This window comes from Anas platyrhynchos, chromosome 1, assembly GCF_047663525.1.
Source record: "Anas platyrhynchos isolate ZD024472 breed Pekin duck chromosome 1, IASCAAS_PekinDuck_T2T, whole genome shotgun sequence".
In the NCBI taxonomy this organism is placed as follows: domain Eukaryota; kingdom Metazoa; phylum Chordata; class Aves; order Anseriformes; family Anatidae; genus Anas; species Anas platyrhynchos.
Genome location: NC_092587.1, coordinates 111,515,082 through 111,528,271, shown reverse-complemented (window position 1 = coordinate 111,528,271; position 13,190 = coordinate 111,515,082). Strand labels below are relative to the sequence as shown.

Sequence of the window (13,190 nt, the reverse complement as noted above, 5' to 3'; positions counted from 1 at the left end):
CTGTATCATAATACATAAAAGCAAGGAGGGGAAGTTTATTGTCATGCTGTCATCCCAAAGCAGGTACACCCGTAAAACATATATTTCACTAACAATACCTGCAATCTAAACCTGCCTTTGTCAACCAGGCATATAAATGATGAATAATGTAGAAGCTATGAATAAAAATGATAAAACCACTTAATAAAACTAAATGTAAATGAAACAGAACAACCAGAGAAAAGCACAGCCAGAATTATTGGTAAGCAGCAATGAGTGACATGTAGGTTTATGGTTATATAGCCCTGTGGTTAACCAGTATGTGGTTAATGAATAGTCTTCTGTCAACAAGAAGTAAGCTAAGTATCTTCCTGCTTTTGCCAGCTTGTATCACAGACTTATACTGGTTCTGAGATCTCTGTTTTGTAGAAGATCTTGAAAGTAACTTTGCTCCCCTCTTCTTCTTTATTCTGGTCTTGTAGACTGAAAATGTGGCCACATTGTCCTTACAGTTCATCATTCTAATGCCTTTTTTTCCTGCATTTTTTTCTATCTTGAAACTCTTCGAAGGCCTTCTATAGAAACAAATTGACTGTATTCTAGCAAAACAGCAGAAGCACCTTACCTAATGCATCAGCTGTTGGCAAAAAATAAACTGGAAGCAAGATGGAAGTACTGCAGATTAGTAAAGGGAATAATGCATATTTTCAAAGTCTCCCAGTCTTGGAGATCTAAGTGTTGCATCTAACAATACAGGGAAACTATTTTTTATATTTTTAAAAGAAAAAAGAACTACCAGTGCCTCTCTGATATTTGTTAAGTCTAATGCTATGGGTGTTAAAATTTGTTGGAAGAAAGCTTATTGAGCTTTATTGTTAATGCCTCATAGAAAGATCTGGTGTGGTGGAAAAAATAAAAAAGCTTTATCACATAACTTGGTATTAAAAAATGTCAGGAACACCATGATCCTTGGTCAAGGTAGGTGTAGGACACTAGAGTTGGGGTCCAAAGGCCCTGAGACAGTGATCTAAATTTACTTATGCTTCACTTGGAATTCTTTTGATCTCAGGGACTGCTTTCTAGTAAGAATGTGGAGGTGAAAAGATAGCGGCCTGGGATCTGGGAGGTTTGTATTTCAGCTTCTGTTTTCTCAGGGCTGTGATTCAGGATTATTGTCGGATTTAGCTGCAGCAGCCAAAGTGGTTAGCATCACTGGCCGCAGGCTTCCTGTGAGATCTTGGCCAAGACACTTTATCTGCCCACAGTTCCTCATCTGTAAAGTGGGGAGAATACCTCTCTAATTCACAGGGATGCGATGAAGACAGCTTCCAGTAACAGCTACGTGTGTGCAGTGCGCTCACTGTGCTGTTGATGCAGACCATTAGCACCACACTAGGAATCGCATTAAGAGAAATATTGAATTGCAAGTAAATGTGCACAGGGAGGGGGAGAATATTGCTGCTAGAGGCAGGCATTTATACTTGTATTTACATTTATATTTATATTTATTTATATAGATAAACCAAGCAAACTATAGGAGTGGGAGATCTTAGGAGGGAAGAAACTCCTCCTTCAGGAGGGCTGGAGCCAGGCGATGGAATGAGCAGGCAGAGCTGTATGGGAAGGGCACAGCATGTGCCCAAAGGAGAAGGACCTCAATGTTCTTACAACGGTTCCTGGTTATCTAACTTGAGGTGATGGCCCTTGATGTCTCTGACTGATAATGAAGATTTCTGCCAGTGTCTGAGTCCTCTGTGATGCTGAGATAACGATGCTAAACCTGCTGACAGCCAATGTTTTCATTGCTGCCCAGGCCAAAGTCGTAATGAATACATACATGAGGTCTTATCAAGGATAGAGAAAGTTTCTTCTGTTACTGAGTAAATGCCTAAAGTAATGCTGGCATTGGCCAAAAGTGAATCCAGAGGTAGAAGGATTTGAATGCATCACAGTCTCAAGGGGATACAAAGCCATCCAGCCTCCCCAGCAGCCATCCAAATGAGCACTTTTCAGAACTCTGAGCTGTGGCATGCACACAACAGTTTTGAAAAGGCCTTCACAGTTTTCTTACTGAATAATAGAGAAACTGAGCATAATGCTCCGCTATGTCTTCATAAAAAGTTTTAATTCTCTGCGGACAGGCAGCGGGGATTTTTTATTTTTTCCATTCCCTTGTCTCTTGGCATTGCAATAGCAGATTATTTTTAAAGGGTTCGTAATATGGAATTGATCTAATGCTAGCTTCAACACCAAAGCATGGGAATTTACGATCTGCCCAGGGGACCTGAGCACCCAGTTCTCTTTAATTTTAACAAGCACTGTTGATCAGATTCCCGTGGCAGTTTTGGAAGAGTCAGCCACAATTTTCAAGCTTCTCTGAACTAACAGCCTTTAGAAAGTACAGATAATGCACCAGTAGTCAAGTAGATCAGATAAACTACAACAGTTAGGGGTAACCACCTTATTTTACAAACAAAATGTAGATCATTTACATATAAATTAATATTTTTTTTTCAAATGCTTTGAGCAGTTGCCACAGAGGGAATGCATCCAGCATCAGACAGTGGTGAGGTTATACACTACACTGTCTGTGCTCATATCTGTCCTTAGATATGGACAGATGAAGTGTTTTGGTGCCATTTGGAGTGTTCTGGTGCTATTGGAAAGGACAAATGCACCTTTTCTTGATGTATGTTCAGTAACCTTTTTTCCTGTTGCAGGGAAAAGCTTCACGCTGACCATCACAGTTTTCACGAACCCTCCGCAAGTAGCCACGTACCACAGAGCCATCAAGATAACGGTGGATGGACCTCGAGAACCCAGAAGTAAGTGAACTAACAACAACATTTGCAAAAGGTGATGTTGATGGTTTAGTACAGGGATTCCTCACCAGCCACATGAGATGCAGCAACCTCCAGTGCATGGGGAGCCGTGGATGTGCCTCAAGCCAAGGTTGTCCCATGAATGGTATTAATTATGTCTTCCTGAAGCCTTATTTTTCATGGGTGCCCAGCTGATCCAGAGTATGAATTGCATTGCATTTATGAAGTATCTACCCAGGGATGACTTGGATCATACCCAAAAGCTGACAAAAGGGATGCTGGTAAAAGGTGGGCAGTGTATACCCTATGCATCATTTCTTGCTAGCCTCGCCTTTCAGATGTTAAGAGGGTTTTAAAGCATTGGAAACCAATATGTCATTGATCCAAATTTTCAAGCTCAGCCACCCTGCAAAAATAAATAAATGTCTGAGAGAGGACACCTGGTTGCTGCATGGTAGAGTTCACTGTGCCTCACTCCACGGTATAACTTGGGAAAACAGTAATTGCTGAGAGTAGTGCTTCCAACAAGCAGATGCAATTACCCCACTGGGACACCCGTTCTCACAGACAAGCAATCTCTCCTATATATTTCTTTCTTTTTTTAAGAATAAATTATAAGGAGAAGATGAATGATTTGGTATCTTCAGGGAATTGCCCACACCTTTCACACATGCAGTTGTTTTTGTGAGGTTGGAGGGAAGGTTGCTTTGTTTGGGATGGAAGTGGGGTGAGGGTGGAACAGACAGGCAGATGTAAATGCTCCTGCAGCACATGCTCTGCCTGTTACCAGAGGCAATCCTTAACCTCAGTCACTAGCCCAAGTGTGGAATTTTCATATTTTTATCGAAATGCCCTGATGCAAATTGAGGTTTGTGGTTAGTTTTTCACTCCTCCTGCACACTTGGCAGAAGTTCTGGCTGTTGCTTAAGTGGAGTCGTCCCGGGAGAAGAGAGCAGTAAGATTCAAACACCCACTAGAGAATGAGACTTACGGCTCTGGGCTACTTAACTGAGTGATGGAAAAAAATAATGATTTGAAACTTGAGTTAAAATAGCTTAGAAAACTCCTATCTTTCATGTACATTTTCTTCCTGAGCCTTCATTCGTCTGAGTTGTGTCGTGATACTGCATATATTTAATGGAAGATTCTGTCCTATATTTTTTGGATTTGAGGCCAGACTTTAAAACAAATATTGCTGTCAGGGCAAGGCTTCTTACTTAGTTTGCATTTGTTTTTCTGAAAACTGTGGTTGGATTGTCCCTGAAAAAATATCCCCGGTGAACAAGGCAGCTGTGCACATAAAATAGATATTTGTATATGCAAGCTGCTGATTTGTGTATGCAATTACCTGGGCATGTTCATAGTTTGCACACAACAAATAAGCGTTAGTTGTTTGAATATGAGTCTGCTAGAATAGTAAGAAACAAAACCATCCTGCAGGCATACCTACTGTTTTAAATCAATTCTTCAGTTGCTATAGTAGTTAATATTTAATAAGATTCTACATTTTAAAAAGGAAGTAGAAATATAATACATTCTGAAGCAACACATGTATCTTCCTGACTCAAATGCATGTAAAAGCTTCCTTGTAAATGATTTCACTTTGTCGCGGGCAAGTCAGAGGTATAAAGGAGCTCCACAGTCAGGGAGGCTTTATGTGTGTCGTGAGCAGCGGTCAGCCCCCCCTTGGCAGGAATGCACAGCTCCTTTTATCGCTAAATCACTCCTGAGGCAAGGTAGAAGGGATTATGCTCCTTTCACTTGTAAGGGGGCTGCAAGGTCCTTCAGCCTGACTTCCCACCAGGGGTTTCTGAACTGCGGCGGCTGTTGCAGTCAGTCTGGATGCTGCAGTCCTCCTGGTACATCTGACTGAAATACTGGGTGGCTCGGAGGAATAGAGCACACGCTGCGAAGGAAGGAAGAAGTAGTTCCCAGTGCTTTCCCCATTCCTTGTTCCTCACGTGTTTGGAACAACCCTTACTACAGCTCAGTTTTCCCAGCTAGCACCACGTCACCAGTTTCTAGTAACTAAACTCAGAATCCATTCTCTCCAAGTAACTCTTGTGGCTCTGAGACAGTTCTGTCTGTTTTGGGCTATACAACTCTTTTTACGCCCTCACTCAGCGGGTGCGTCCTGTTCTGCACTGACCCGATTAGATCAAGGTGCATTTGTAGCCTGTACAAAAAGTGATTGCATGGCATAGATTGCTACCTGTACAAACTCACATGTAAGGGATGTGGTTGGACATGGCAGCACATGCATGCTGTGTCCTGAAGAGCTTTGAAATGATATCAGCCTTCTTGCTTGCATTCAGGCAGGAATCAAAATAAAAGCTGCTAGATTAGAGGAGGGTTTCTAGCTTCAGTGATCAATATTTGGGAACTTCCGTGCCTGGAGATCCATGACTCACTCTCTCTCCTGAGCTGAAGAAACTGCAGAAATACTGAGCTGGGTTTTCTAAGATGTCCTGATTCAAAAGAAATCTGAGGAAGGTAGCAGTGGGAACAAAATTAGATACTGCTTTCTTGCAGACCTCTGGAAAAAAAAGCATACTTAATTCTGAAACCAACTCCAGCAACTTATTTTTAATTCATTTACTTTTTTTTTGTTGTTCGTAACAGTTGCAGATAGACTGAATTCTAGTGAGTGCCTATGTTGCCTGCAAAAAATATTGGAAGTTAAGGTGCCATTTTTGAGAGGGGAGGCAATCTGAGACAGAACTCAGAACTTCGTACCAGGACAATTTTTAGTGACTCTGAGAGGTTGTAAAAATACTTAAAACAAACCAAACACCTTTAGACTGATTAACTTAAGAAATAACAGAAACACTTTATTTCTTTCATCTTCAGAGAATGATAGATTAGGAGCAGTTTCTGAGTCCTCACCAAGTTAGATGCCATTCTAATTCTAATGGTTCTAAAACCAGGGGTTTTTAATGAAAAGGACAACTTCTTCAGCTATGCATGCTTGGGTAAAAGATCTTCAAAAAGTAATGCCATTTTGGGAAAGTAGAAAAATACTCAAATTAAAGGCTCCAAAAGGAAGGACTTTTTGGCTCACTGTGATGTGTGGAGATGTCACGATATGTGACGATAGCATGGTGTGTGTCATCACATGTGTGCACCTTCCCTTTCTGCACAAAGGCCTGACTGTCCAGGTTTTCAGACTATAGATTCTTGCATTGTACATTTGGTCACAGTGTACAAAGTATGGCCAATTCTTTGCCCAACAGCCTATTTGCATATGTAACTACCAGATTTGCATTTACAACTTTGATAATTACTTGTGTGCATTATTTACACCATTGTCTTTTTTTTTGCCATTGAATTTCTGACTGTGCCTATCCAGATGATACTTCTCATCAAATTGTCATGGTATGTAGAGAGAGCCAAGGTACTTACAAATCTGGCTCTTCCTCCACTGCATTCATTATGTATTTTTAAAATCTCTTTTGAACTCAGTATTTTCATTCTCCGGCTTTACTGAAGTGCTTATTTTCATTTTATTTTTTTTTAATTTTTTATTTTATAAAAAGAAATGATACTGCACTGTCAGTGAGAAGGGCAAGATGACCTAACCCATCATTTTCTTCTCCAACTTCTATGCTTCTATGATTCATAAAGCAATTTATGTTTTTATGAGCTAAGTCCATGGGGGAAATCATTAGCAGTAACCAGATCAAGAGTAGTGCTCCTGATGAAAATACTTTTGGTTGGGAAACTTGGTAGAAATAGTATGACTCTTAAATTAAATATTTCCCTTAGGCCATTTGACCTACTGTGCATGTCTGCTCAAAAATTAGGTTTTTCTTCTTTTGACTGCTTCTTTCTGTTTTTCTCATTGAATTGTTTTAACCTACATAACTCTGAAAAAAATCACTAATGGACCAGGTGCCTGAAAACTTTGCAGAATGAAAAGGCTGCATAGATTTTGCCCTGGTGGCCCTGAGCTGTCCAGGGTTAAGCTGTGCATTAAATGTGATTATCCCGTATTGGATATGTGGTTTTCCCAAAAACATTTTTGGCATCCTTGTATCAAAGGGCATGATGCTGCAAAACAGAGTGAGAGAGAGAGAATAATTTTGCTGAGCAGGGTTGGAGAAGATGCTTTAAGAGCTGCTGGCCCAAGAAGTGCCTTTCCAGGGACAAAGGTTGGCTTTTGCCTCCCAACAGAGTTAGCCACGAGGTGCACGTGTGGTCAACCACAGTTGAGGGCACCCTCAGACCTTGGTCTGAAGTGATCCCTGCTTGCTCGTGAAGTTCCTGGAGAAACCCTTGGCCTGTAGCTACTTGGAAGGAATGCCTTCACCTTCAGCCTCTCCTGCAAGGAAAAGCCAAACAGTTCACCAACCCCATCATCTCGGTGACCTGAAATAACATGAAATGCCTTCATTTCTTGCTTGCTTTCTGCTGCAAGTACCTCCATCTGCTGGAAACTGAGACTAACATATACCAAAGAACAGTTTAGAAATCATGAGAACATGAATCATCGTGGCATTGGAATAGACCCACCGTATAAATTTCAGAGAAGGCTTACCAGATCCTTCCACTCACCTGGAGAAGTACAGTGCTTCAAAGCTACTTAAAAGTAGAAAATGCGTAGAGAGAAAACTGTCACTTTCAACTTCAGTGTCTGTATAACATGTCCCTGTACTGAAATGCGAGCGTGGCTGGGACTCTTTGCCTTTGCTAACACTAGCTGCATGCCACACACTCCACAGCGCACTGCCCTCTGAGGATAGGAACCCAAATGTGCAAATCACTTTTTAAAAATCTTGGCTAAGACACTCACCCCCGAGAGGTTCCAATCTAAATAAATCTTGTGCAGACAAAAGAAAGGGATGGGCTGCAAGCAGAGCCGGTGGCGGAGCAGTGCTGTTTCTCTGCGTGTATTTGTAGCCCTGCATCCCATTGTCTCATTGACACTGCCTGGCGAGTGGGTGGACGGGTGCTTAAATTATGAGCATGCTCTGGAGACGGTTGTAGTCAGCTTGTGCAATGGTAACGTGCAAGCCTACAGCAGCTGCGTGAAGTTACAAAACATCTCTAGCCCGAATTCGAGCAGTGTGACTTAGTGTATCGCTGTCTCTAAATGGTTTCATCTGCTGTTGGTTGCCTTTGCATGCTTATGTGTGCATCTCTACAGAGCAACACATCCAGAGCAAGACCATCAAACATCATAGGACCATCGTATAGCACAGGATCATCTGACTTTGGATGTTTAAAAAGTGGGCTACACAACAGAACCCACTGCTCCTAAAAACAGCGTTGTTTGTTCTCCATAAGATATGCAAAGGATTACGAAACATGCGAATGCTCAGCATTCTCTGGTGATGGGGGCATCCTTTTTGTCCTACTCAATATTTCCCTTCTGGTTTTAATACCAATATCCTTGAGGTTTTGTGGTGTAAACACTTCCTTTCAACCTGGAAAAGATGGTTTGGGATTTTTTTACCCTGGCATTTCTCAGCCTCTCTGCTGAATCAGTGAGAAGAGTTGATGTTGGGTGACTTGGGTAGGGAATTGGTCATTTTAGCTAAATGGAACTGACAAAATACAAAATCTTGTGTCAAGCATTGCTATAGAGGCTGCTTTTCTGGGAGTGTGACAGCTCATATATATTTGCTTGCCTATTTATTGAGCTGTTTCTTTTAAAGGTAGATGGAAGTGTTGATGGTACAAGCTCCTTCCTCACATTTAGCAGGTAAAAAGAGGAAATCAGAGTTGTTGTAGGGTAGGCTAGGAATGGCAGTACAATTAGCCTGGTCCTCTAGAAATTATTTCAGTTCCTTGTCTGAGTCACTTAATCCCACGCAGCTCTTTTCTTTCCTTCTTGAATTACTGTGATTTTAAATTGAGAAGAGGTTTGTACGTTGGTGTTTTGTTTGTTTGTTTGTTTGTTTGTTTTTCATTTCTTTCACTTTTTTCATCTTTGCCAATTTAATTTTTGCATTGAATGTTCATTATTTTATTGCCTAATGGTTGAGTGTCTACAAAGACTATGGTGAGTATTTTGAAGTGTTTACCTATGTTTGCATGATGGATTTTCAAATATAGCCAGTCTTGGTCTAGCTCTGCTGAAATCAGTGGGAAAGTCCTCTGAAGCTGTGACAAAAGCAGAATTAGGTGATTGTATATTACTTAGGAAAATGCTTCCAAAGCAGCCAGTAGGTCTGACGTTCATCACAGGGTTGTGACTATCTGCTGGCCTCCACTGAAGACCCTAGCTCACTGACATGCTAATTTTCTTTCTGGTGAAGTGGGTTGGTGGTGCTCTAAGCCAGAGAATTGTGAGTCTGGTCCTGCATCCTGTTGTCTTCTGCAAGGGTGGACTTTCAATGGCAGACACAAAATGCCAGCAAATGAAAGCTTTGCAGCAGCTGCTGGGGCCTTGCATGAGCTGGGGAATGGTGGACTTCTGGTTGAAACCTGCTGGGGTTTCGAGGGTGTCACATAACCCCTGCCCTTCCTAGAAGGAGGTTAGCCAGCCAAGTGCTGCTGTTGGATCATCTGTTGGCAACCCCGCTGCCCCATCCAGGGCTCGCCACCAAATGCCTGCTGCACTGCCAGCAGCAGAGGAGGTGTCATTCAGGGGTGCATGGGAGGGCAGCAGGACGTGAATGCAGGCCACCTCTGCAGCCTGATCCCTTCCACCCTTCCTTCAGCAGGATGCCACATGAAGGGAGGTGCTCAGGCTCCCATGGGAGAGAGGGGAGGGAAAATGCAGGATGTGCCCTGGGAACTGCAGCTTCCACCCCATGCAGGAGTGGTCAGGCACTCACGTTTGCCAAGCAAGCTTCTGGCGGGCAGTACAGAGCCTTTCTGAGGCCTCAGTTTTTGAGAAGTTGCCTTATTTTGGGATTTAACAAAATAAACACCTAAGAGAAAGGTGGGGTCAATCCGTGTGGCATTTCCACCCGTGCTTCAGTCCCTCCTCACTTTGCCTGCCCTGGGTTATCTGAAGGTGCAGCAGTCCCATCCCTGTAGGCCCATGTGAAAACACGTCAGGTTTTTGCTTCATCCTCTGTCACCCATTGTAATGAATGCAAAAAGGGCTTTTGCTCTGGATCTCAGTTTTTGCCCTTGTTTTTTGCTTGTCTTTTGCAATTGGGAATCGTAATGAGTAAATGCATTATCTGGTAATGTTGTTGATGAATCTTGGTCAGACTGTCCGAACATCAGTGCTGCATGCTGCATGGGTCATTGCAAAGCAGGAGGGAAATAATTGCTTGGGAGAGGCCACGTCCAGCAATTTCTGAACTGTAAGAGAAAGAGATGTCTCTAGTATTACAGCACATTCTGCTCGTTAATATCCAAAACATATCCTAAGGAAAGGGAAGTATGGAAACATCACCTCCCTTGCCTTCTTTAATTGTGGAGCAGATAAGGAACAGCCTGTGAAAATGGGAGGAGACACGAAAAAGCATTTAACTAGCCACAAATGAAAAGTCCATACTTTTTTTTTTTTTTTTTTCCTAAATAGCATTGGACCTTTGTTCTTCCCTGGCAGAGTGCTGTCGTTTGAGCCTATTAAGCAAAATGCACCAGGCCATCTTCTGCAGGCTGACCAGCTAAGAGGAGTCAGGCTGTGTCATAACCCCAGCACATAAAGCTGCAGAAAAAAACTTAGGCGACCGTGTTGATTTAATTATTAAGGATTCTGTTTGTCTGAGTCTGTCTGCCTCTCCTACCTACACCCTGCATTATGGGCTGTTCTTCATTACCTGCTCTACCTATCTTCGCAATCTAGCCACAAACAGTTTTGGTTGACCACACCACTTCCCTCTTGAAAGTTAATACTGTTTGACTCATTCTGCACTGCAAACACCAAGCCAAAGAAAACAAGCCAAAGAATAACCTGCTTGTATGCAGTTTGGAAACTTCTCAGAGGCCCTGCTTTCAAAATGCTATACAGTAGCTTACTATATCTCCCTGCAGCTGCAAAGAAAATGAGGAAAGCAAAAAAAAAAAAAAAGGTTCAAGAACCTAAAATAAAGACTAGGCAGAACTGCGTGAAATTTATGAGCTTTCACTGAACTGCAGTCCTGTGTAGGCACAATGGAGCATTAGTACAGAGGAAGGACTGCTTAGTAACCTACAGATAAAAATATTCAACCTCATTTCTTTAGAAAAGCAGGTATTTTCAGCTATTGTGTGAAAACACCAGTCACCAGCCTTAAAAGCAAAGGTCTTCAGTTTAAGGGAAGCACATAGCCGGGATACATGCTTTTTTTTTTTGGACAGGAGCAAAGTTTTTCACAAGTCCTTGTGCAGTCAATATCCATGGAGGGTAAATTTAGTTTTGTGTTGACAGATTCCCCTGGTTTATGTAAACAGTGAGCCATGGGACCTGACCATGGGACTTGACCACTGCAAGGAAGGCAAATGCTAGCATCCCTGCTTTGCACACCCCTGGTTGAGAGGGTGGGGGTACAGATTCATCCCACGTAAGTCTGTAATGTAATTAAGGTGCCTGAATTCGGAGCCTCATCCCCCTGCATTCAGTGAAGAGACAACCATCTCCAAACAGCAATCAGTCCTAGCAGTCTGAGGCTTCTGTTTCTGCAGCTTTTTCTTTGGACAGAGGTCTCTTTTTGTGCCTATGTTTTTCTTGGTTGCTGGCTTAGTTGTTGGTTGGCTGGTTGTGCCTCATTCTGCACCTCCTCTCTCATCCATATCTTCAACTATTATGTCTCAGCCCATGTCTGGAGGGTATTCTTATGGCAGTTTGTACGTGTGGGAAGATGCAAACTATAAAGAAACAAAAGAGGCTTTTGGCAATGTGCTGCTTAAGTTGGGAGTCATTCAAACTTTGTCAAGGAGTCGGGATTTTTGGAGCGTATACATCAACATGGGGGAAAGGGAAAAGAAGGCAAAGGGTATAATTTTGCAGACTAATTTAGCTTCCACGAACAACTTCTTCCCTCAAAACTTCTAACACTCAGTTCCCTTACTTTTACTTCACTGAGGTGACCTAATTCCTGAGATGAACCCACAGAATAATTGCATTTTGACAACAAAAATCGAGGGCACCTATATGTCAGGATCATCATGGCAGGGTGGATACGTGGCAAGAAAAGTAATTGTGGGGTTTTGTTGGTTTTTGTTGTTGTTCAGATTTAAGAAGAAGCATGTTTGTGTATTGCTACTTGTTAGTACAGCACGAGCTGTACCGGCAGAGCTGGAAGGGAGAAAGCATCTTTCCTGTCTTGCAGCGATTTCCAAGACTGCTTTTACTGGCTGTTGTAACTCAGGATGAGTGAGATACTTTTCAAGTGTTTGTCAGGAGCAGAGAGGTCCAGCCCTGAGCAGCCTATAGTCTTGACCATAGTTGTGCACTCAGCGTGTCTGGCTGGAGGGAGGATGACTAAAAGGACCAGGTTTTGCCTTTTTTTTTTTTTTTGGAGGGGTGCTCTCTTCAGCCCAGCACTCCTGTTCTCAAAATGTGGGCTCTCTCGCTGCAGCTGGACAATGAAATACGGATAGAAATGGGGGGAGATGGGCTCCCAGCCTATAGTTAGGGCTCTCATATGGAAAATAAGAAACTGAAGTTCATTTTCTATTGCAGATCAGGCAAGATGGACTTGATTCTGACTCTCCCATCCAGGGGAAGGACTCCTTCTTGTTAGAAATTTGTAGCTTGCTCTATCCATAGTATCCATTTGTGAGTTGGGTGTTTTTTAAATGATGTTTTTAAAAAGAAGCCGTAAGAAAAGCAATATCACTGGGAGTATTTAACTACTGTTAAAAAATGTAGGAAAAAATGTACCCCAGCTGCTCAGCAGGAGCTGCCAGCGTGTGTGTCGCTACTGTGCAGTGAGTGTGGGGTGAGGAACCCGAACGGAGCTGCCGTCAGCAGCCTTGCATTTCCCACAGGCAAGGGTCTGCACTGGGGGAGCTACTGGAGAGCAGCAAAGGTGCCGCGTGAATCCTGGTGTGCCTTCTTGGCAGCACTGGACACTTGTTTAACATACAGCCAAATTGGATTATCGAGTGGAAAAATTAAATGCTGAGCAAAGGATCACACCTGAAACGTCTAGTATGTCTGCAGTTACTCAGAGCAACAAACAGATTTTCCATAAAGGCACGGAAAGCCCGAGGTTTGCCAGGGAGCTGATAGAAGAAGCGCAGCTGGAAACATTTCCTGGTGTCAGTCCGTCTGTATTTGGCATTACACAGCGCTGGCGTTATTTGGTGTTCAGCTTTTGAAGGGCATCTGGATGTCAGGCTGTGCATTGTGCCGGGGAATGGTGCATGTGCATCATGTCCAGTCTCATTCATGTGTTTCCCAGTACCTCGAGCCTAAGGTCAGGTTGGGTCCGATGACCAACACTGATTCTGGCGGTAATTACAGACACAACACAGAAATGTTTAGCATAATATCCTGTC

The 13,190-nt window shown here is 42.7% G+C and overlaps 1 protein-coding gene across 6 annotated transcripts in view; it reads left to right on the top strand.

The window, feature by feature from the left end:
* Positions 1–13,190, top strand: part of RUNX1 (RUNX family transcription factor 1) — a 156,072-nt gene that overhangs the window by 103,639 nt on the left and 39,243 nt on the right. For all 6 annotated transcript variants that reach the window (XM_072026738.1, XM_027449139.3, XM_038166404.2 and 3 more), the window contains one exon: positions 2,700–2,804. In XM_072026738.1, coding sequence (XP_071882839.1) covers positions 2,700–2,804 — 105 coding nt within the window. The remainder of the gene's footprint in view (positions 1–2,699; positions 2,805–13,190) is intronic.